This window comes from Poecile atricapillus, chromosome 17, assembly GCF_030490865.1.
Source record: "Poecile atricapillus isolate bPoeAtr1 chromosome 17, bPoeAtr1.hap1, whole genome shotgun sequence".
NCBI lineage: Eukaryota > Metazoa > Chordata > Aves > Passeriformes > Paridae > Poecile > Poecile atricapillus.
The window spans coordinates 4,260,350-4,286,046 of NC_081265.1; the positions used below are offsets into that span (position 1 = coordinate 4,260,350).

The window sequence follows — 25,697 nt, forward strand, 5'->3', positions numbered from 1 at the left end:
GATGCTATGATTTCTATTCCACATTGAGAAATCACTTGCAATCTTTAATACACGATGACACAAACCTAATTTGGGATAACAACAAATACAATTCTTACCGTATTACATGCCTCAATTTTCTAGGTATCATCCTTACAGAGAGTGTCTAACCACAGCTGAGATCCAAAGGTCATTACTCTTAAGGAACCTCTTTCTCTCACACCATATACCTTACTGGTTAACCTTTCTACTTACACAACAAAATGTTTTACAGCCACAAAGAATCACCAATAAATCTTGCAACAGAGTGCATGTGAATAGCTCTGAATCTGACCTCACTTGAGAAAGGATCATCGCCTGGAATTAAGAAGTTCTCAGAACTTCCTCAAAGTACATATCCCAAAAAGACAGTTCACAGCTACAAAAACTACCTTCCCCTATTTTATCTTCAAGCCAGAAACCACCAAAATCCTGGTGAGCTTTTCCTCTGCCAATCTACACCTTTGGATGTACCAATTGTTTACACACACAACACCCCTAGAAGAGTAATTCACATTTATTTTGTCCCTCTTAATGCAGCATAGCAGCTGACAGTGAGCAAGTGCCAGAATCATAAGACCAGCCTCTCTCCAGTCTCCTCCACGATCTATGGATATGTGAGAACTGAGAATCTTTCATTTAGTTGCTTAAACAGGATTTCATTTCCCTCCTTCCCTCTGATGCTGTGTTGCAAAACAAGACATTTGGCTGGGCCCACCAATCTTACAACAGTCTATGGGGAATCCCACACAGTCTGGAATACCATGGGAACAGAGAGCAAGGCTAAAAATATGCCGAGCCATCTGTTCACTCTACAGTGATTTTTTTTTTTTGTGTTGTTCTGGAAACAAAGGGTTAATGTGTTGAACTGTTTTCCTAAAACCACTGATTCACTCACTCGCTAAAATAAGCAGGGCTGCATTAACACCTTCTCCTCCGCAGCTAGCAGAGTTGAAACCAAGGCTGCCTGGGAAAACAAGGCTGTTAGCAAAAGCTGTGACAAGCTGAAACGAGGCTCAGCCCATTATCGTCCCCATCAGCATAAGTCAAATACAGCAGAAAATAGATCACAAGAGACACAGGAGGCAATTGGTCATGTGGGTGCAGCATGTTTTCCTTTAAACAAGGAACAGGAAAATGTTTGCATAACATCAGGTTTATCTACAAGTGCTGCATTGATTTTCAGTGAAAATTTTCTTCCTCTCTGCAGCTTGTGGTGAGTGTGATGGTTCTCATCAGTACATACAGGGAATTTCCACGGAATTATGTTTTTCATGGCTCTCAGTTGGGAGACATCAGACAAACAGGACCTACTCTCAGAATAATGATCATGTTTTGTAGTAAAACTGGGGAGAGAGCTGGGGCCCACAGTGCCAGAAAACACTTTCTTGGTGCCTTCTTTGCTGACACAACTGCATTTTAATTGAGGTGTTATGGTTTGCAAAGAACAAATAAAATACCGAAGGCCAGCAGGAAGGAGCTGGAGAGGGTGGGGGGACAGGGCAGGTCAGGTAGGTTGGTTACAGCAGCAGCTCAGACATCAGGGAGTCCCCAGGGATACACCAGTGAAAATACAGCACTCAGAGCTAAACAGGAGCGTCAGAAAATTCCCCAAACGAGTGCTGAAATCCAGGCAGTGGCTCCAGACTGCACGGCAGACACAAAACCAGAACAAGGCACTTTTGTGCCAGCCGTACGATGGCACTTCACTTGCTCATCTCTGATTCACAGGTCAAAAAACACGGCTAAGTGCAACAGCACGCACAAGATATTGTATTTTTTACAGTTTTGTTAGCAAATCCTCACAGACTGGATTTCTAGCCTCAAAGTTACAAAGCAAGTGTTACTCTTAAGACAACCACTTCTCTTGACTGTGCGCTTTATTGTTATATTCTCTCCTTAACACACAAAGCTAACCCAGCAATATGCAACCAGCACACAGCGCTGTGCTTCACACACAACATCTACATTCAGAAAGAATTTAGATTTTGGTCTCAGAGCCAGCCAGAGGCCTGCCCAGAGCAGCACAATTTGGGCATCCTCAGGTCTCTCAGCCTGGTCTCCTGAAATCAGTTTTGAACCCAGCTATTCAAAGGGGATGTGGTTGGCTTTCGGCATGCTCACAGATACAGAGTGTGAAATGTAGGCCTCAAGATCTGATCTCAAATGAAAAAGCCTGAGCAGCAGTCCTGAAATTAAACTGAATGAAAGAAATTTCATGGCAAATTAATGCTTTGACACAAATCCTGGGAGGAATGAGTATGGGATGAATCCAGCTCAGGGAGGCACACATTAGTTAAGATGACAAACATCAGGCAGAAAGGTATGATTAAAGGAACAATATTCCACTTAGCTGAAGGGAGAGATCTTAACCTTTAGAAAAGTGTGGCTGGGAGATAATGTCCTTCCCCGAGGACCAGGGAAGGAAATGAGCAGTAAGTGCCACTCATTACGGTGGGATAATTACCAAGTCTGGAGCAGGGTGACAGGTTTGAACAGCAGCTGACTCCTCTGACGTTAGGAAAAGGCAAGCAGGGATAAACAGGCTGTGACAGCAGGGGATGAGCATGGGACTGTCAATGCTGAGATGGGGGAGCAAGAAACCCCCCAACCAACAGCAAAATTACCCGGGGCTGAGGGAAGGAGGGAGCCCTTCCTGCTCAGCTCTCATAAGCAGCCAGATTCCTGACCAGAGCACTCACACCGTGTTAATATTTCCTAATTCCCCCCGTGCCTTGCTGCAGCTGCCAGCTCCAGGCAATGCCACAGCCCAGAACCCCCCTCAGACCTCACATTCCCATGTCCTGAGCAATCCCCCTATGGAGAAATGTGTCATTCAAACTGCACTGGAGGAAACTTTGTATAAAAATCACAGGTAGAAATCCACGTTACTATTTGATCTTCACCAGGGGAAAGGCATTAGAAGGAATGATAATCAGCCAGCATTTTTGTGTAGAAAGGGACAGAAATATAAAGCCTGAATGCATAGGAAATGAACACTCTTTGCAGCCTTAGAAGCTGTACAAGGGTGCCTCATGCTACTGCCTGCACTGTGCATCCTCATTAGCCATCACAGCCTGGTCAACATTAGCACTTCTAAATGGTTACAAGGCTGAATGGTAGAAAGATCCGAAATGCAATAGAAGAAAACCCAAAAAGAGATGAAGGTGCACAGCTACGATAGGATTGTACTTTTGTGTTTTAGCATTGTGCCCAAGGAATGTGCTGTCAATTAGTCCTTGGTATTGTAAGAAGCTCAGTGAGGGATTGAGGGACAGCATTCTCAGCTCCCTGTTCCCTGTATTGGAAAGATAGTATCTGACACAAAGGTGTTTTTCTCAACTGATGTGATTTCACCTTCTCTTCTTGTCCAGAAACAAATGGACTGCAAAGTGTGCTGGGCCTGGGGACTAAGTAGGAAAAGGCAGATTTTGAAAAAGAGATTTGGGTAATGATGTGGTGACTTCCATCAGCTGGAAAATCACATCTCTCAGGCTCAGGTAAGCAGGTCACTGTTCCCAGTCCAGCTGTCAGTCAGGATAATGGTCACTTGAGAGGCATTTCTGGCCACCTGTGTGTGGGGCTGGACGGTTCATGCCTGTATGCACAGCATGGAGATCCACAGGGCTGTTCCTGTTCTGTGAAATTGCTTCATTCTAAAGCCTTTTAAGAAGTTACTGTTTTGATCTTGCTCATTTCTACAGCTGCCTTTTCCAACTGCCTTTTAGTAGGGATGTAGCTTGCCTTTTCTGTCAACATGTGTATATTTACATAGTAAATCCCAGAGGTATATGCTGATTTATTTTGATATCTGTTGATGCTTTATGTATCAGTATGTGAATTAATTTTTTCCCACATTAAAATCAAACCAAACAGCCTGACCAAAAAAAAAATGTCATTTTGATTTTTCCAGCAAATGTAAGTCCCCTGTAGTTATTATGACAACATGTCACCACAGGGTCACAGACAGTGAAAATGACTTGCTTGGAAAGCAAAACCAACCAACCCTTTCAGTGTAAAAGCAAACAGGCACTGTTTAAGGGAATCAGGAGAGCTTCTCTTAGATGGACCCTAGAAATAAGGTCAGAAATGGTCACTATTATTATCACAAATTATTATCTCTGGTGTAGAACACCCCCTACAAACACCAGATTATGTGCAGTTCTGCTCTGGAGCATCTACACAAGAGGTGAGCGGATTGGTTTATCCTTCCCATTGTACCTCACCCCAATTCCAGGTACAACATATAGGGTAAAACACTACTTCTAAACTAGCTGTGTCCCTTTAAGAGTCAGACCCGTCTTGTCCTTTCAGTTCACAGATTCCTCTTCAGTTACCAGTTTAAACACCCTTGGCAATTTATTGATCACCTGTGAAATCCCTAAATAGGTAAAAACTGATTACTCTGTGTTTTCCAGACCTTTCACAGTGCAACTTCTCTCACTCAGTGCTTCTGCTGCTGCTGCCTTCTCCCAGCCTGCCAAAGCTGTGCTTGCATCTATTTTCCTCCAACATAAAGATGCCTTGTAGGAGTTACAATCAAGAGGTGAGAGAATGCAGAAATCACAATAGATTTATACTGCAAGGCCCTCACCCAGCTGCATTTCACTGCAGTGCTGGAATGGAGAAGCCAGTTAACTGCTAATAGCTGAACATGTACAACCTCCAAAAAACCACAGGTTTTTGTGCTTTCTCAATCTCTGCTGTGTGTTCCTTCTCAGAACATACCCAGTACATTAACAAGGAAGTAATTTACCCTTCAGCAAAGCTCTGTAGCAGAGACACAGGTATGAAACATGGGGTGGAATGCTGAGAGCCTGAAATAACAAAAGGAGCCTTCTGAGAGCACCTTTCATTGGACCAGTTCAGCAGAGGAAATCTCACTGGTGAGGTTTCCTCACCACAGACTAAAGCAGTTTCATGGTTTGTAACCATCTTCAGTTGAACAGATATTTTTACATCTGTCTCTCTGCCACTGCTGACTGTGGTTTCATGGAGGGCTCCCCACAGAGAGGGCTGATGGACTGAGTCTGCACAATGTGTTCCTGGACCAGGTGCCTTTTTGTCCATGTTTTCTTAAAGTCTCTCTATGAAGAGTCTGCCTGAAGAAGGAGGTGAAGCTCAGGGCTGCAGCTTGGTCAGTGCATAGGGGGAAATGCTGAAGGAAAAATGAGCTGGTGCCAAACAAAATGCAGATGCTCAGCAGCAGCAGAAGCAGCAGCAGCAGCAGAGAGATGCTCCCACCCCACTGCAAACCTCACCCTGTTCACCCTGAAGAGCCAGCAGCTCCCCTATCTCTTAATCATCCTGGTTTGGACAGGATCCATGCAGTTCCTGTAAGATTAGGAATAACAGCCTCGTGGGCAAGGTGTACAGCTATTATAGTGATGGGCACCCTGCCAACACCGACTCTGGGATGGACCAGAGACAAACACAAAGTCCTGAATGGATGGCACCATGTCCCCCTCAGCTGGACAGCTCTCTGCAGGTCCCTGTGTGACTGCAGTGGGCTGGAGCTGCACAGCCTGCCAAGGATGGAGAAGGTGGAAGTGGTCCTGGAGATGCTTCATGGTGCTCTGGGAGCCATCTGGATGAATGTGACCTGGAACAGGGCAATTGCCATTCAAGTACACACACCTAAGCTGAGTCACAGTGAAATGCTACACCTGATGACAGCTCGTCCTTGCTGTTCCTTCCAGGTGTGCACTCACATTTCTCACAAATAAAGGTCGATGCATTTTTATGAAATGACCAAGTGCTGCCAGACAGAGAAGCAATGAGGTGGGTATCCAGGTAGTGAGGCAGCCAAAGAACCACCACATCATCAAAAGTTCACAGGAGCTGGAATATAGCATGGACATACGAAAAGAAGCAAAAATCTTATGTGGTGTTATATAAAAACCATTAGAAACACCAAGCCTGGCTGGTTTGAACCTACTTGGCCTCTGCTTTCATCTACTGCAACACAGCTCCACAACTGACATGCAGAGATGGAGAGATTCTAAAAGCAGAATAAAAAAAAGCAATGCAGGAAGAGGGACAGAAGCATGAGGAGGAAAATGCTTCTCTGGCCTGGCTGACAGACTGGGCAGCAGCTCCCAGTGCCCAAGGAACACCTGGTTCCAGTCCTGCTCTGTGAACAGCCCTGCACCCCCCAATTTCATGATGGCAGACCATCTCTGGAATCTAAACATAGCCCAAATACATACATAAGACAGGCAAGAAGGGAGTTTTTAAGTCTGAGGATGAGCCAGAATTTGTCAAATTCTCAAATCAGCCAAAAGAGAGCTCTGACATAAGAAAATTTAGTTGTCAGTGAACTGATGTAGGACATCACCCTAATGCTAAGTCAAACACACAGAACTCTAATTCAGTAACAGGGATCTAATCCTTAGCTTGAGCTCTCTTATATGAGCTGTAAAATTGGAACAATTAAAAAAACCAAAAAAATCCTCTGGCTCCCCAGAACACCAAGCCAATCCAAAATCATGTTCTTGTATGTAAGGTTTCCTCCCTCCTCTGATGGACTACTCCAGGGCTCAGATTTGAGTCACAGCATCCTGTCACAAGTTTATGGCAAGCTGGGAGAAATACTGCTCTTCCCCACTTCTCAGTCCCATTCTCTTTGGACTACAACATTTTCCAGTTCTTGCACAAGTGGTGCTGCATAACTAGTACGGGGAAAAGTAGTGCACGTGCTGTAATTGTTTATGCAGGTTAATGTGGCAGCACATACAGCCCATTTCATTCAGTCACAGAGCTAAACTTATACAGTACCTGGGAACAATTTGCAAGCAGACATAACACCCAGATTTCATCTAACACTTTCAACAACTTTTATCGCTGACATTGACTTCAGGTTACTGCTAAGAGATGGGCAGATATGGTGAGAGCTGGAGATTAGGCATGAGATCCCACTAAAGCTGGCACAGATGTGTTGCATCCCAAATTCTGCCCTTGCAAATTGAAAATGTGTCCTGATAGAGCTAAAACCAGACAGAGAAGTCTACTTAGATGTGTAGCTCTTCCCCAGCCACCTACTAGAGTAAAACCTGAAGCAGAACAGCAACACGCACAACACTGTGCAATTGTACCAGCTGTAAGATTTAAGATTGGCTGGAGGTGATAAGAGCAAGCAACAAGAACAAATTTTACTTCCTTCCCTATAATCAAAGCTTTTCTCACATTCCTTGTGCTGCTTTCCCCTAGTAAAAGTAACAGAGGACAGACATCCTGTAGTTCTCATATAATTATCAGTTGTCAGCTCATCTGAAAGACACCCAGCAAGGCTCCTGCTGCGTCAGAGGTACAATTAACTTGTTCTTCTCTAGCAAGCACTGCATGAGTGAGAGGGCTTGGAGGCTCTTTTTTCTCCCAGCAAATACATGACAGAACTGTGCTCTCAGTTCAAGCCTGGGAATGGCTGAACTGTTTTTACCTCAGTATTAGACTCAATCCTTCACTGCACTGTCATTGATTTGTATGGAAAATCAGTTGTTATCCTACAGCCTCAGACTGTGGTCAGTGCTGCAGCTCTGTGTCCTGCTCTGTGGATGGCATTTGCACACACTTCAATCCAAGCCTTGCAGGGTAAACTGCTTTTTCCATATCCAATGTGTGTATGGGCCACTCAGACTCACAGATCTGCTGTGCTCCATTCAGAACAACAAACACATTCAACCACACAGAGAGTGGAATCCTGCAGTCAGACATGCTGGAATTACAAAATTTGGTTAAACTTCACGTCACCACAGCATACAATGAACATAATTTGGCTTATTTGATATAACAAACACCATCTCTGCCGCAGCTGATCAGATTTGAGCTGTCATTTCATAGGCTCCTGAAAAGTCCCCTTGGGCTTAGATGTTACTTAGTGCTCTCCAGAGTATCACTCTGCATGGCAGATTAATGCTCCATATTTATCCAAAACATTAGACCAACATCCACAGGCAGTGTCTGGACTGCCCAGTGCAAGCCCTGAATATGAGCTCAGCACTGGATTTTGTCCTTTACAGCTTTTGGAATTAAGAGAGGGAAGCAGAGGCACAGGATATTGCAAACTCATGGCCTGTTTAAAGCAAGTAATGAGGGGTGCAGTGTAAGAAACCGAGGAGAATGGAATATTCAGAGGGTCATGTGGCAGCAATAAAACATCATATTCTGCATTACTATTGAACAGAACACTTTATCAGATACTCTCAGTAAACTGCACCTCCTGCCCACCCCAGAAATAAGCTTTCACACCCCAATTGCTGAGCAGAGAGGTATCTGCAGCCAGTGCCAAAACCACCATACATCAACTGCTCCTGGTCTTCAAAAGGGCAAGATTTACACACTAGACAATGTCAAGGTAAAGCATTAATTAAATAAAAGTGAAAGTCTCTGAAAATTCTGCTTGGCATTTTTCACTTCATAAAGATAATGGAATAAACTCAGGACCTGCCAAAAAAAGAAAGGAAATATGCCAAAGGCATCACCATCCAGCACACAGCCAGTGAGCTCAAATTCCAACAGCAGAAAAAATGCAGCAGCAAATCCTGTACAAATAACTCACCAATAAAGATTTGGAATGAGGGAAAACATTTTAAGGATGAGCTGCTGAAGTCAAGCACAAGCAGGGATCAGTGACACTAAAATCATGGTACTAATCTAAAGTATTTACTCTCAGAAGTGGAAAAATATTACAAATAGAGCTTTGAAAGTGCTGTATATTTCTAAAGCACTGGATTGCTGATGCAGTCTGAATACTGAGCGAGCAAGGGCAGACCACACCTGCACTGTCCCTTATCCAGATGTTTTGCTCCTGCTCGTCCACCAGAAGAGCTGATCCCAGCAGCACTCTCACTCTCCACTGCAATGCTGAGAAGCATTCTGTGATACTCAAGTCTAGAAGCCTGTGGGCAGGCAGGGATCTGCAATGTGCATGGAAAAGGTCTGTCAGAAGTGATGCTAGAATGGGAGTTCATCAGCCTCCCACCCCTGGCAGGGAGCCCAAACCCCATGGTTAGCAGCAAAGGGTGGGGATCACAAACAATGGCAGGAACCACTCTGACCACACCTGAAAAGAAATTCCCTGGAGGTGCTACTTTTGTGTGCATCCAGAAAAGCAAGAGTGGGAGTGAAGTAAAGCTCCCAGTTAGGGAGGAGGTAGGCCAGGATGTGACCACAACAACAGGGATCACTGCAGGTCTCCACAGGATGACTGACACAGACACAGCTTTCCCTGTGCAGGGCTGTGGGGCTGGGACCAGATGCTTAAGGGCTCCTGCACAGCACAGCTGGGCTGGCATCCACCCCTTTGACTGCATCCTATGCACAAAAAGAAGGAAAATCCTGGTCAGGCAGAGAGATTGGGCAGTTTTTCTGCAACAGCTGTTCGTACCACATCTCTAAGAAGCAAGACAAAGAGACCTGTAAATATTTAAAACAGCATTTATTAATCACTCCCTTGTTTCTTCTGTATAAATGCTACTTAACTGCTTTGGGAATAGGCCTCCTGAGTTTTAAGTATAAACTGCTTTTTCTGTAAGAGAACCATTACAGGTATGATTCCATCAATCAGCATTTTATTCATGCTCAGTTACACCAGTGCTGAAGTAATGGAGAACAGAGTAAGGCCCTTGAATTATCCTTCAGTCTGAAGGAATAAAATTCCTAAAGAGAATTCACTCATTTATTAACAGGAAAGGAGAAATTCTTATTTTTTTCTAGGTGGTTTTCCATGAGGTCACTAAAGCCTCTGTTTTCTTAAGTTTGTGTTCCAGTGTTTTTAAGAGTGACAGAGGACAGACAGGTTCTCCCTCTTGTTATCTCTTTCATGCCAGTAAAAAACAGAGTTTGAGGCTTCTGGGGTTTTCAGCAGCAAAGACTAAAGATAGTCTAAGATGAAACACCTTTGTTTTTTGTTTGAAAAGATCAATCTTACCACAAGAACAAAAACATGGAAAACATTTAAACAAGTGCTCTGCTTGCATTGAAAACTTTTAATTCAAAGGTCCAGGTTTGGCTAAGCCCAGTTCAGACAGAATTGTGAATCTTGCATATAATCAGAACTGTACCTTCCTTCACTGCCACAGACACAGCAACCCTGTCTGTAAAAATGCAGACTTGAGCTAGATGTAAGTTTTTGTCCTTCCTGAGCAAGAAATTAGGAGGACATCTGTCTTTAAGCAGTTGGTAGAGGTTCCAGGTCCCAGCTGTCACTGGTAAGAAAAAGTAAACACTGCAGAAGGATATGTACAGTAAGTGCAGCGATCACAGTGTTCAGCCACTGCTCATTAGTCTTTTGCATTTAGCAATGCAGAGAAATCTGCTGATACCCTTTGAAACTATTTCCATCCTTCTCCCTTCTGCACTGACTACAGCTCATCCATTAACATTTCTGCTGAGTGCCCTTTAGTTGATTTGAAAGTGCCAGGACTGATTGTTTGCTGAGTCTGTCCTAGATTTTAAAATCCAAGCACGATTTAAACATACTGAACAGCACCAGGAGAGGTATCTTATTTTCTTCCACTCTGTCCCAATGATTCTGACACTTATTAATTTTCCTTGCATCTATTTTTAGCTCTGTCCTAACCACCATGGTCCTTGGTAAAGGATGCTCTTCTAAATACATTGCTGATCCTCTTCCCCTCCTCTTCAAGGTACCTGTGACAAACAGATTAAGCTTTGCTCTGGCCATCCTCTGTAGACACAGGGAACCCCCCTGCACTCAGAGGAGCTCCACAAAGACTGTGGCAGATGACCACAGCATCTTTCTCTAATTTTACAGATTGTTTTCCAGGCAGTTGGTCAAGCTCTGGTCATGAACACTGGCAGAGAGTGAAATGGAAAAGCAACTTATGCCCACTTCATCAATGGACATTCAGTCTTTTTACACCAGGAGAAAGTGAGATGCCACATTTCAGGTGATAGCTTCTGACAACACCCCATCTTTGATTTAGGAAGAAGATGGGATGGGGAAAATCTATATAGGAAAACGCCATTTACAGACAACAAGAGTCCTGAGAGTCATGAGTAATTTGGCCAATTTCCTGACAGATACAGAAATGACACTTTCACATGATGTCTGCTGTGCTGACTAATGCACCAAACTGTCACAATGTGTTGACAGACCTTCCCCAGTGAAGAGGAACCTGATTATTTTATTGTTAATCCTCCTACTGTAAATCAGCTTCATGGACTTGCATATGTGCTTTTGTTCCCAATGCACAGATTACCCAAGATGCAGACTGAACTACATAGGTGGTGCACACAATCTGTACACCTGGAGAATTTCCTGCATATCATTTCCTGTTTCTCAGTTATTCTGACTAACCTGATTGCCCTTCACTGCAAAGAGCAGGGCTCTCTGGAAATCAGGAAGTGCATTTGAAGCTCACCTTAGGTGTGATGTATTCCAGCACGTTTTCTGCGCCTGGGTTATTTTAAAAGGTCAGATACAATTGCAAAGTATAAATGGAGGGTACTTATATGAAAAACCTTCTCTTTAGCATTTTATTTTGTGGCATGTGTATGTGAGCTTCCTCACTGCTGTGCCTCAGGTAGAGCTTAGAGAGCCTTAATACAGCGACAGAGCAGTTTAATCCTCCAAATAAAAAGATGATTCTCATAATTCACTCTGGATTTTATTTAAATGTTTGAATATTTTATGCCAAACAGAAGGAGTCAATGCCTTCAGTCATAGTGGCTAGCACTGGGCTGTTGGCAACTAGAGCCCCCAGTTCAATCAGAAATCACTGCAAAGGAACAGACAGTGTTTGCTTCTGGACCAAGTAGATGGTCAGAATATTCTGTGTTATCATCTAGTCTGACAGCATTATCTCAAAGAGTTGACTCAGACCTGTCTTGAAGATGCACTTTGGAACATCTTGATCAGCAAGCTGGTTTTCTTCCCAGCCCTGCTCTGCTATTCAGACTCCCACCTTGCAGGAATGCAGAGCAGTTTAGCCCCAGTTCAGCATAGCCACAAAACTGAACTGCTAGTTCAGAATTCTGCAGGTTCAAACCCTCTGTCTTGTCAAAAGAACTTCCATTTTCTGTTTGCCAGACTTAGGCCCTTGGAGCTGTCTCTCAAACCCGTGGGCCTTGCCTCATTGGGAATATTATGCTATAGCTTGGGAGAAATGAATCAATAATATCCTGGCATTCCACTCAAATATCTTAAACATTTTACACCTACTCTTAGTAGCTTCTTCCACTGCTTAGCTCTTAGACATAACAGAATCAAACAATAAATTAACCGCTCTATTAAACCTATAGTAGTGAATAGAAATGGCAGATTTCTACTCTGCTTGTAAAAGTTAAGAATTAAATCTATGTTTGCTGTAGAATTCTGTAGTATGGATAAAACCCTGGAAAACTGTCAGTTTTTACATCCCTCATGCTTTCAGATTAATACCCAGTCAATCTGGTCAAAATGAATGCCATAAATCATACAGGACTTTTTGAGGAAGAGGAAATATTGTATAAGTTCAACAAATCACAGCCATATGCATTCAGTTTGAGCCTTTTACTCAACCCCACTCCTGCTCAACAGAAGCCACCAATGCTTTTATCTTCACACACCCAGACCCTACTAACATCCCTGGGAGCACCCATCTCAGTGCTTGGCACAGCTGAGGCCTGGTTTTCCCTCTCCTTCATTGTCTTTGCCAATAGTATAAATCCTGTCACATTTCAGACTATCCATCAGTGCCTGGCTACACTCAGGCACAGGAGAAGCTGTGCAGGTTATACCAGACTTCCTTGCAACAATGCTGTTTTTAAGATCTTTCTCTGCATTTCAGAAACCTAACGCCTTTTATTTTGTTCTGTTTGGTTTCCTTAGAATTGACCTATTTTCAGCACAAGTAAGGAAGCTTATCAAGCTTGTCAGCATCACAAACTCTGGAACCTCATGCTGTGGAACACCAGAAGGTCCTGGTTGCACATAAGGACCATAAGCTCTGGTAGGAAATGTGCTCCTCCTTTTTCCCCACTTCAGGAAGTGTTGATCATCCCCAGGGCTGCCTGTACACAGAGCTCTTGTGGCAGGTTAATACACACTACACCTAAACCAGACACATTCCAGATCAGCCCTGTCACCTCTCCCACTTTGTCATCAGCTGTGATTCAGTCTTGGCACATGCAAAGCAGTGAAATGCTGTGCCCAGGAGAACTTTGCTGAGGTGCTTTAAAGACCCTTTTTGATTACAGATTTTCATAGAACTGCCAAATCCTTTTTCCTTATCCAGCTGCCTTGAACTTGGATTTTCAAACTAATTCCACGGAGAGCTCTGGCAAGAAATCTCTATTGCAAGCAAAAATATCAAACTTAAAACACTTCATAGTCATGTCACAGGCTATTCTTAACTTGGGTAACTTTGCACCAGCAACTTAATTCCCTTCCCCACCACTTTTGTGAACAGTATTTACAAAACTAAGAAAATAGGAATTATTACAGGATGCAGAGTTGCTCAAGAGAGCCCAGAAAAGTCATGCATTTCTTGTCTGTGAACAAGAAATGAGCACAGACTCTACAGTGCAAATCAATGTCATGACTCTCACTGAGACAGGTTTTTATCATTTCAAACCTTGGGTCGATTCAGAAGACCCCAGGGGAGCCACATTCTCCAGCATGAACTTAGTTGCTAAGTGCTCCATCAAATACTTCCTGTTACTGCACAGATTTGAGCCTTTTACCCTAAATTAAACCAGAGCCTGGTGCTGCCTCCCTGCCTACAGGGCTGGGGTGAGCAACTGCTCCCAGATTGCTCTGCAAGCTCCTGGGAGATTTCAAATCCCCATCTCAACTCCATCTGATGTCCACAAATGGTGATAAGAGGACAACAAGCTCTGACCATCAATACAGCATGGTAAAACCGGTCCTCTAAAGCCACATTTGGTGTATCACACTATGGCATTCCTATTAGCAACAGCAAAGAAGAATAAAAGCAGGGATGAGAGCAGCACTGCTCTCTACCACTCCAAGACACTCTTATTGTAACATTTGCTGACTGAGAGCCAGGGCTGTTGGAATCTGAGCCTTCATTTCAGATCTCCTACCATGTGGCAGACCCTGAATATTCATTATCTATTAAAAGCTTTGAAAGTGTAAATTCATCCCACAATCAAGTGAATTTATTCACACAGCTGAGTCACACTCATTTACAGCCTGTGACCTAAATCTATTAATCCGGCATCAAAAAATCCCCAGTCTATTTTATTATTTTATTTTGATAATATTAGTTGAGCAAAGATGAATATTTTAAAATTTTGTGGGGTTTTCCTTTCCAGCAGTGCTGACATACAGCCTGTATTGAGCCTGCTTTCCTTGCTGGTCACAAGAAGTGGTTCAGACATTGCTCGTGTTATCTGGCATGGAGTCACCCACCTAACAGAGGGCACAAAACCTTCATGGGAATCACATCAGCTCTTTAGTTAAGAGTCTCTGAAGTGCCAAGCAGCAGATAACATGGAAACCTTTCCTAAAGAGAAATGTAACTCCCTCATTAATAACAGAAAGCACAACAGCCAGTTCTGACAGAGGGGAAAATTGCTCTGTAGAGAGCAATGTGTTATTGTGTCTAGCACCTCCTGTGTCTTTTCCTAGGGCCAAGGCAAAATTTTACTAAGTCTCTGTACTTGGGGCAATAAAATCACATTTTCAAAAATAACTGGAGTATTTTAGAGACACTGACTTTTAGCAGAACTAGAGAATCATTAAATACAGTGTAGGGGGTAACATTTAAAATGCCATTGAAATTTAATCTTTTGACAGCCTCTCCTTTCCTCCCCATTTGATAGCTGTGATATTCCTTGAGTCCATCGCTGATATCATAAATAGCCCCATGAGCTCCTGAAGAAAGATTGAGTTTTTAAAAGGTTGAAGTTCAGTCCTGTGCTGAAATTGCAATCACAATCTAATTACAGTGTTCACTGAGCACACACTTTGGGTCTTAAAATCCATTTCCATTCCAGGCTGGCAGTTTACTCCTGGAAATCAATTCTTGCATGTGGGTATTAAGATACACACAGGTACTCCCTCAAACACTGACACTGTTTCACAGGGTGCATTTCACCAGCATTTCCTTTGCATTCATTCACTGCTGCCCATGTTTGCAATTCTTTTGAAGGGAACATCCTTCTCTCCCTTCTCACCAGGATCCTTCTGCCCAGCTGATACAGGGAAACCACAGGCTGGAACTGATGGTGGCACATAGTGCTACTGACAGTAGGTTCACCAAAGTTAAGGAGGAGTGATGACTAACAGACTGATTGTAAAATGTGTTTCTATCAGCAGCAAGAGTGGGAGAGAAAACACAGGGGAAATAGAAGAGAAATTAAAGTTGAAATAGTATTCGGTTAATTAAAGAAATACCTTCTGTGACTGGCACATGTGTTATTCAGTGAATGACACAACCTTCTAAGGCACTGTGAGCTGTAAAGCAGTTACACAGTGTGAAAAGGGAAGGGAGGTACCAGCTCAGTGAGGTTCCATCTCACAGGCACTTCAAAGGACTCTGAGAACGTCTCTTCATCCAAAATCACCCCTCCCACAAGGCCAGCTCTGCACCTTTGCTCTGCAGAGGGTGCTCAGCCTGGTGCTCTTGTGGGCTCAGAAAACATGTCTGGAAGACAAGAGTAAATGACAGTGTCTCTTCAGCCATCCTGTGCCATCCAGAAGTCTGGAAGATGAGCCTGATGCTCATGGTCCTTCCAGAACAAAGTAAAATAGGGCAGGGGGTGGCAGGTGTGGTGTGGTGTAAAATCAGACCTAGTGTTTCACAACTGTTATCCATGGCAACCCTTCCCCCTGTAAAAAAGGTATTTGAAATATGGCTCTTTACACTTCTTCCCAAAATAGAGACATCAGCAATTTCTTGCTAGGGTAGACTCCTCCCCTCCTACTCTCTTCACCCTGTACCACAAATCCAGGGAAGCAGCTCTGCAACATCTATAAAATGCAAGCAGTGTCAGGCACTGAATTGGGAGCAGTGCCACCAAACAGAATGTATTGCTATAGACCTGCCACAGCAGCCAACTGCAAAAAAAACAAAGATAATTTATAGCCACACTATCCCACCAACTCAATCAAGCAAGCTTTTCACCTGAAAATTTGTGTAAATAATTTGTGTTTACGACCACTTAGACCAAGCCCTCCTTCCCTTCCAAAGAGGTGCTATTTTCCTGTAACACAACCAGAGCTTAACAATCACCCTCACTTAAACAGGAGCACCCACCAAAAACACAAGCCATGGTGACTCCAGAACTGAAACTGTCCCTGAAGATGGAAGGAATAAATCCTGAGAATAACACAGTGAGGCCAGAACATCATGCATTACTTCAAACAGTCTCCAGTAAAAGCAGTACCCAGGCAGAGCTGTGATGCAGCAGAATGACAGTGAGGATTGCAGTCTGTTCATGATGCCTCCCTCAAGGCACCATCGATCCTCCTGCATTAAATATCCCTGCTGCCTGGTGCCCTCCTCAAACCATTCTGTGGCCCCAGCAGCAGACTGAGAGCAGCAATTTTCCCCTGCTCGTGCCAAGGCACCAAATATTCAGTGCCTGCCCCAAAGAAACAGCTGATACAGAGCATCACCAACCTCCACCACCCACTCAGGGAGAACCAGACACGAGTACCATGAGGATGCTTCCATACACCAGGGTTGTCAGGCTTCTGAAAATGTATTTAGAAACACCACAGGGGAAAGAAAATTATTTCTGGGAAAAGAAGTGCAATTTGCTGTAGTCAGGCCAAGTGTACAAGAAAAATACAGTAAGAGAAACCACATGGGCCTGGGCACACAGAAACAGCAATCTGTGCCATGACCTTTGGCAAAATGCAAGTAATTTGTGAATATTTGACCTTTGCCATAGGTTATCTGGGTGACTATCTAAATCAAGAAACAAAAGATCTGCATCTGCCAGCATTTGCACCATGACAGTAATTTGACCTGTGCCAAATTCTCTGTACATAGCAAATTGTCTTTTCACCCACTGGAAAGACATCGTGAGCTTGGTTAGAGCCAAAGTTTCCAATCTGGCTGGTGTCCAGAGATCCTCTAGAGTACCAGCAGAGTCATCAGTCAAGGTGACTACAGGACACAAGAGAGGCAGTCAGTTATTGAGAAAGATAATAATGGTCTGCCACCCCCAAAGTCACACTGGCACTTACAGATGCATTGACCTTCCCAAATGACAGCTGTCAACAGCAGACTGCTCAAACCAATTTCATTCTTTCTCTAAACAAGCCACATTGGACTGTGATTGGAAGCAAATATCACAGCACTTTCCAGTGAAATGCAGCTGACTGTGTAGAGCAGTTTGTGTTTGGCAAAGGGCACTCAATTCCCAGGTGAGGAGTCAAGATGCAGTTTTCCTCAGTGGAAACTTCCATGCCTTGTAATTGCTCAGCAGGAAAAGCAAAACTGACATTATCAAAGCTCCTTTGAAGATGTGTCCCAAAGCACTCCTCAATTCTTTATTTTCAAGCAATCCCAAAGAGAACTGAGGAATGAAACACACAATTCACTCTTCATGCTGGAGGCTAAAATTCACAAGTTTCCCCCACATCTGGCTGCAATAAATGAATCATAGCCAAACAAACATCCATGGACCATAATCCTAAATTCTCTTGTACCACACTCTAAAGCTGTTCCTGCTTCCTGCACAAACTTGTTACGTGTGGTTGGAAACAGAAATCTTGACTTGAGTCCTCTTGATCATGAGACAAACAGTGTGTTTGATTGTTCAGAAACTTCTTACACAGTGCATTCAAAGCTCCCAGCTCCAGACAATTTATTGTTCAAGGCTTTAGCACTGCCCAGCTCCTTGACCAGTGATGTGTCTGCTTTGTGGATTGAACGTGACTGGCTGAGGTTTCTGCTTGGGTCTGAACCCATCAAGGGACTTGTTTTACTTCTAGGCTGGTTGAGTTTGGAAGTCTGATATGGCCAAATTTACTTGGCACCTACAGACGAGCTGCCTTCAACACAAACTCACTGATTTCCTTTTCCTGCAGATTACATTGTCTAGTCTGTTATGTGGTTTGGGATTATTCATGGTTTTGCTTTACCTGTTGCTTTATTTTCCCCACAGATCTGGATTACTGTAACCTGAACACATCTCCAATTAGACAGAGAACTGAACAATGTATTTTCCCTTCCTCCAACATCCGCAGTCTCTGCACTCGCTCAATACATAACTTGGTAAAAAATTGATTTTTCAGCTTTCTCACTAAGTAAAGGAAATCAAACCCATTTATTCCTTTTCATGTTTCTCAGAAGAAAGTGGGAAAAAATGCTTTGTGTTGAGCAAAATTTTATGTTTTGGAGCATTTTCACTTGTTGTTTGCCAAATATTCCAATTTAAATTTTGTCAATAAAAAACCAGCTTCAAATGAAATCCATCAAGATATCATACTTACAGAAAACCCCAAAAGGTGAAGCTAATTACATTCCTACCTCTTTAAGGCAAAAATAATGTGCCAGACTCATAAAAGGTGCAACAGAATTCTCCTGCAGGTTTCTCCTGTTCCCAGTAGGTTACAACACTGAAAAAATTTGCCTTAGCAACATATCCCAACATACACATCCTATATATTATCCCAACACATCCTATGTATTAGGTTTATAACTGCCCATATAGTCACTTACTACTAAACTAGCAAAGTCACCAATATTTTAGAAGAGTTTCTTAAATCTATTAATACCATGCAAATACATGGAAAAAGCTGTTTGCATGTTTGTTTGGATATTTTATCATAACACAAGTGCCACTGGTAAATAATATCTCATGTTCCAGAAGCCATCTGGATCCCATCAGGGAGGGTCAGCTCATCTGGAGGTGATGGAACACCAGAATGTCCCCCAAAGGGGAAAAAAACAAGTTTGACAATGAAGATGTATGTGTGATGTTATGGAATACTTGAAAAAACATATATGTAAGTACTGAAATGTAGATCATTCTGAAACACCCCCCATTTCACCAGGCCAGTATCCTCTGCATTCCAGAGCACAGCATTCCAGTACCTTTCCTTCTAATTTCAGGAATCCTAACAGAGAAAAGTCTCACCTGTTTCTAAGCTTTTCACTTGACCCCCTAAAACCATAATGCTTCACCCAAACTAAACTGTCAAAGCAGCTTTAAAATCCAAGGAGTGCACTGTAATTTTTCCAGTGCCTGCATTTTCTGCCCTGTGCATCGACCCTGTCTCTCTTGCAGTACTTTGACCCCACAGTTCAGTCCTGTCTCTCATTCTGAGCCTGAACATCCTTCAGAACTGTAATGGATTCAAGGCTTAGGAAGGAGCCCTGCTATTTATGGTTTTAACTGCACACAAAATGTGTAACCACACACATAACTGTACAGAAACACTTGCATTCTCTCCAAGTGAGGCTCTTCAATTGCATCCTGAGTAAAAGGATATCATACAGTGCTTGGTTTACACTCACACTGCTGTTGTAAAACCTTATGTTGAAGTAGTAGTGATTGTGTCTGATGCTCTCTTTTATCATTCATGTGCTTAATCACAGCCCTCACTGAGTTACCCAGTTCAGGGATGGGTGTTTACTCAGCAGCCTGTGCCAGGATCTAGGTCTGAGATCATGTGTGTGCTCAAATACTGAATATTTTAAGAACTGTTAGAACTCCTGACCAGACAGTCTGATGCAAAAATCAGATCAAGGATTTAAAAATGTTTGTGAATATCAGCATTAAAATCACATAAAATTAATAGGAAACTACTGTTAACTGCACAGAGAATAAAACCATTAAACATTATAAGGCATTTGATTTGTTTCCGCTTCATTGCTACAAAAGCACTGCTGCTGATAATGAGTCAATTGTGCTAAATTGCAGGTAACAATGCAATTTAGAAGCCAAAAAAATCTGTTTTGGGGATCACCTCCCCCAATACTAGATGGCAGTGGCTTGTTCTCCCTCCAAGACTTACCCTTCCTTCCAGTAATTTTGTTTAATTTGCCTTTCAGAGCTTAATCATTTTAGAGGAATAAAATCAATACATGTGAGAAATCTGCAACTCTCAATAGGATTTGCAAGAGCAAATTTCTGGAGAACATGCAGGCTTATCACAGACAAAGAACACCAATTTTACAACTTAACAGCATGGACTGAATCAGGCATGGAGGGAGAAAAATTTACATAGAAAATATCTGGCCTTGCCTGGCAGCTGAATGTTTTAACACACCACTTACATATGTTACTTTCCATACTGTACTGTCTTCTGTGCTTCATTCATGCCTTTTTTTACTTTTGCATTTAATGATAAGTCAACACAATGTCACTGTACCTGCACTAAGTGCAAACACTGAGGTAGCGATAAAACACAGTCATTTAAATATCAAGAACTGCTATCAAAATTTATTGCCTTTCCTTTAGGCATTAAGAACTTACTGTTTCAGATCACTGACTTGTATTGCAAAACATAGCAACAATCAATTCTTAGCTGTACATGCATCAATTCTTAGCTGTCCCCCTCAGAGCTTTTACCTTTGAAATGCAAACATTACATAACGAATTAAACTCCTGAGTGCACTGCAAACCTACAGCTCCCCTCTCCACCACAGTGCTTTGGCAAACGTTTCATTAGCACTAAGTACCAAGCTTGCTTTATGTCAGCTGTTTAGAAATACATGCTTAGTTTCAGCATATACCAAAAGGCTATTTTAAACATATTCACTGCGAGTTCATATTGAATTAGGGAGGCTACAGTGGCTGTACCTTGACTAATCCATAAACTGAGTACCCCACTGTTCCACTTCAGAACTCTGCTTTTTTTTCCAGTAATTGTAAATTATATTAAACATCTGGGTCATTAGCAAATAGAGTTTTAAGGAATCTGAATGTGTGGCAGCCTTGCTGCTGCCTAGAAAATAGTCACATGGGACTGCTCCTTGTATTCTTGTTAATGTCTAGGCAAATATTTTATTTTTTCTTTCAATAATTATTTCCAGGAAAAGCAAAGAAGTATACCCTTATGAAAATGACAGTATCACTTGATAACACCCTTTTATTTCCATGTTTCAGTGCCAAAGTCTCTTTTTCTCAGGGCTGCAGACTCAGTTACCAAGAAGGTATGAGCTACTCTGTCATTGTGCACACTGACAGGAATTTTAATTCCTTTAATTTCTGGGTGCAACTGAGTTGCAACACTACAGCCAGGAGCCTGAAATCCACTCAGACTCCTCAGGAAGACTCCTCAGGTCTTGGGAGACATCTGACAGCAAGTCAAAATGAAGCATCAGAAGTGCCATTAAACTCAGCCACAGCCACAACCTGCTGCTGGGCCAGCACTTGAGGTTATTATTGAGAATTGAAATTAGCAACAAACATCTCCCTATAACAGTTTCTTTTGGCCAAAGATTTTCACCTGTTCATGAGAAATTTGTGAACTCATTTTTATCTATTTCTGTTCTACACCACTAAAAACCATTGGCTTTAAGTGAATTACTGTCCACTCACATGAATAATTGATATTGGCCTATACATTTTATTAGCTGCTGAAGCTCCCTTTCACTTGTGACACTACTTCAAATTGATGAGCAGATCTCACCATGACAAAGATGAATGTGTGAGCCCTTGCATGATTTGCACACCTCCAAAAGGTGTTTACCTGCCTCAGGAAGAAGTTGTCAACACACTCAGCTTACTTCACCTGTTGCTGAAAACTGAGTGTGGAGTTTAAGGAGAATCTGGCATAATGCAACATCAACTGGCACTACCCTGAAATACACATTCACAAAATCTGCTGCCAGAACTGGGGCTTGCTGAACATGTCACTCACAATGCTCCCAGACACTTGGCTGCTACTGCAACTCTTTTCCCAGTAAAAGGGAACCAGATGGTGAGCGACTCTTGGCATTTCTCAGTGTTATGTGAAGTGTTTCTTTAGCTAGTGAGCACATGCCATCCAGTCAAGTCACTTTGGAAACAGCCCTTCGTGTCTTTCTTCAGATTTCTACACAAATGGCAAACACCCCATTCACGAGGAAAATCAGACCCAAGCACGGAATCCAAAGTCTCAGCTAGGAGTTTCTGTTGTCCTGGAGACAAAGAAGCATCTCTGAGGGATTTATTTCATCCTTTGATCCTGTTACAGCCTCCGAGTCTTCAACTGCTCATCAATGTCCATGGAGAAAGATTGATGGAGACAAATCAGTTAACTGTCCACAGTCAGATGGGATGAACAGAGGCCAGAATGCCCAACTGCCTAAAAGTACGAGTTCCACAAGTGTTCATATATGCAAACAGCGTCTGACAGCCAGCCAGGTCTGCTCTAAATTCAGGAATTTAGAGACCTGATTCTGCTCCTGGCCCTGCCAAATCAATACATCCAAATCCTTTTTTCCTTTAGTTGAACCACATGCTTTGCAGGGCAAAGCAAAAGCTTGCAAGCAAACTTGCTAGAACCTATTAGAAGCAGAGGTTTCAAAAGCCTGTTAAAAATAAAATAGAAAAAAATATAACCAGAAACATTAAAGTTTATTATTTTGACTGTGCAGGTAAGGACTGCTTTGCTTGAAGGGAAAGCTGCTGCCTTGCTGCAACGCTTTTGCCTTGGGGCAGTTTTCAGAGAGTTGTTATCTTTCAGGAATAATAAAATTCAGTGTGTTGAGTACACACCACACACACACACAAGAAAGAAAGAGAAAACAGGAAAAAAAAAGAAAATAAAAAAAACCAGAAAAGGCTAAATGTCCTACAAACCCTACTGAAGTTAGTACCAAGAATTTGTAGATTCCAAACTTTGGATGGTGGTGGCTTTGAGGAGGTAGAGAAGAGCTGGAAAGCTGTGTGTACCCTTCAGGCACAACTGAAGAGACAAATACTCTCTCATTTCATAGACATGACCTCAGGCTACTGTTGCTAAGTATCAGAATTACTCAGTACACAATGCTACAAAACAGGACCCTTCCTGTGGCCAGATGAACTTGATAAACAGAATAATATTCTGTTTATATTTGATTGCACATGAGGGCAAATCAATCTTTCACTGATGCCCATGGAAAGATTTCTTTTGAATGTAAAGGGAGCTGAGGTACATAAGGCCCAAGAAGTTTAGCATAATCAAAAATATAAGTAATTTTCATTGACAGGAAATATGTTCTAATATGTTAAAGGGAACTGCTCCCTAACAGTGTCTTGTCAGTTTAATTTCATGAGATCCATTTCCACACAGAAGTTGGTAGGTTCCTGCAGATGCAAGATTGAAAGCACTGTGTTACTTGGGAGAGTAGATTCTCACCATCTTCAAACATCAACTGTGATTCATCGCACAAAAAGTTCACTTTTGACAAGCCTTTAAACTAGAGTAGTTCACCTACAGTGGTTGTTCTGGAGTAAATCTGCACTTGGAAAACTGATTCTGTATTTCACTAGTAAATCTCTTTGGGTGATTTACAAATCCCATTTACTCAGCTGCTCCATTGAAGTCCAGGGACTTCCAACACCAACTACACCAGGCATGGGGAAGTAAACCAGAACAAGTCATATTATAACACTAGATAAAGAGGTAAGAGATACAGATAAGACTTCTCTGTCCCAGTTTTACAAATATCAAACACTGCCAGTTACAACTGAACGAAATACAAAGCAAGCATTTCTCACCACTGGCACTCTCCTGTGCCTGCCCAGCAAAGCAGCTCATCCTGAAATTGTCACTGACAACTGGTACTTTTCTAGTGCTGTCTTTACTGGGATTTCCAGTTTTCTCTTTCTCTCCATTCGAGTATTTTTCAACTAATTTTCTACTCCAATATTTAAACTTATTTTCTACTCCAATTCACTCTAAGCTGATGAGATCATCACCCAAACCCTCCTTTGCATCTTACAGAATACCCACTCCACTCTTGCAGCCTGAAAGATTTCTAAAACCAAAAAGGATTGTTATGACCATCACTGTCATTCATCCTGCTGCAAAACAGCCAGTGGAATTTCATCAGTTTTCCTTGGTGCTGCACAAGAAAGCCACTGATCTGCCTCCAATTAAACACAGTAGTGCAAAAAGCAAATTGGATGCAGTTTATCTGGTAGTAAGGATTTTAAAATACTTCTATTAGTTTCTATAAAATTATTCAAGAGACAAATAAACCCCAAATCTATAAAACTTGTTACGATTACTCATTTCTCCTTCTTATTTTGCTAGTTAAAACCATAAACTGCAGCTTGTCATCAAGAAAATGTTTAAGACCTGTGACTATCTATAAGTAATAAGCCTTCTGTCTCCTGATTTCCTGATTTAATTCACAAGCTGTGTTTTATTATGAGTGGCAAGCTAGAAATAAGCGATTTGCTCCAACAATTACTTGAATTCACTCTGGCTTTGCTGCCTCTTTGGCATCTCTCTATAAACCACCGTTTTATTAGCTCCTCACATTAATTTGTTCTATTGGTTTAAAAGGTTGTTTGACACTGGTTTTCCGAACCCCATCGTAGCTCCAGCTTCACTCCTCCTCCCTGGCACCCAGAGTTGCTGGGGCGCATTGTGAAGCATTGAACGGCAAAGTGCAACATCCCAAGAGTCCTAGGAAAGCGTTTCTTGCTGGTTCATCTCTCTGGGGCTGCAGCCCTTGATGGAATCACTGAAGGGAGCTGTTTCCAACCAGCGCCTGGCGTTGCCCTCACTGCCTCTGGCCCGAATCCCACTCCCAGCTCCACTGATGTCACGGTTCACACCGGTCCCACTGACGCAACCTCTGCCGAGCCCGGTGGCGCGACTCCAGATTTGCGCTGTGTCACTGAAGGGCTGGAGGGAGGCAGGGATGGAGGGAGGCAGGGATGGAGCCCTCGCTCCCAGCCCATCTCCGGGCGGTTTTGGGGTGCCTGGACAGGTGTTTTCCTGGCAATCCAGACACGGCCGGCACCGCACCGGCTCCGCTCCCGGTGCCCCGCCGAGCCCGGCGCGCCGGCCAGAGCTCAGCTCAGCCAGGACGGACTAAAAACCCAGAATAAAAACACCCCCGAAAGGCACCGCGACCGCTCCCTGTACCCGAGGGGTCTGGGCTGCCCCGAGGGACGGGAGATGCCTCGGGACCCCACGGGGAAGGAGGGAGCCGGGCTGTCTTTGGGGAGAGCTCCACAGGAAAGGGGGAAGGCGGCTGATGGCCCTGAGGGAAGGGGGCTCCAGGCCGCCAAGGGGAGCGCTCCGGGACCCCCCGAGGAACGGAGGGAGCCCGAGCCAGCCCGAAAGGAGCGGGACCGGGCTGCCCCTGAGCTGGGGCTCCCGGAGGGACGGGAACCGCGGTCAGGACAGGTGGGTGACGGGACGGCCCGGGCGGCTCCGGCCACACACAGCAGGTGAAAGTTGCGCGGGGGCCGGGAGTCGCCGCACTCACCTCATCCCCTTGGCCGAACTGCAGCCCCAGGGCGACGAAGTGCTCCACCCGGATGAACCCGTCCGCATCCTCATCGCACACGTCGAAAACCTCCTTGAGCTTCCGCAGGAACCGCAGCAGGCTGGCCGGCTCCATCGCGGGCATTAGCTGGAGGCCGGCGGCACGGCCGCGGCCGCAGCAGCCATGATCGCCCGCGCCTTCAGCGGGTGCGTGACATCAGCTCCGGGGAGCGGGGCGGGAGCGACGGCGAGAAGGAGGAGGAAGGGATGGAGGGAGGGATGGAGGAGAGCGGAGGGAGGACGCGAGCCCCGGCCGAGGGAGGGAGGGAGCGACGGG

General features: G+C 43.6%; 1 protein-coding gene across 1 annotated transcript in view; it reads right to left on the reverse strand.

Annotated features, from left to right (window-relative positions):
* The window catches only part of RAB11FIP4 (RAB11 family interacting protein 4), a 113,024-nt gene extending 87,432 nt beyond the window's left edge, over positions 1-25,592 (reverse strand). The window contains exon 1 of the mRNA XM_058852543.1: positions 25,362-25,592. Coding sequence (XP_058708526.1) covers positions 25,362-25,505 — 144 coding nt within the window. The 5' untranslated portion in view covers positions 25,506-25,592. The remainder of the gene's footprint in view (positions 1-25,361) is intronic.
* Positions 25,593-25,697: the final 105 nt, after the last annotated feature.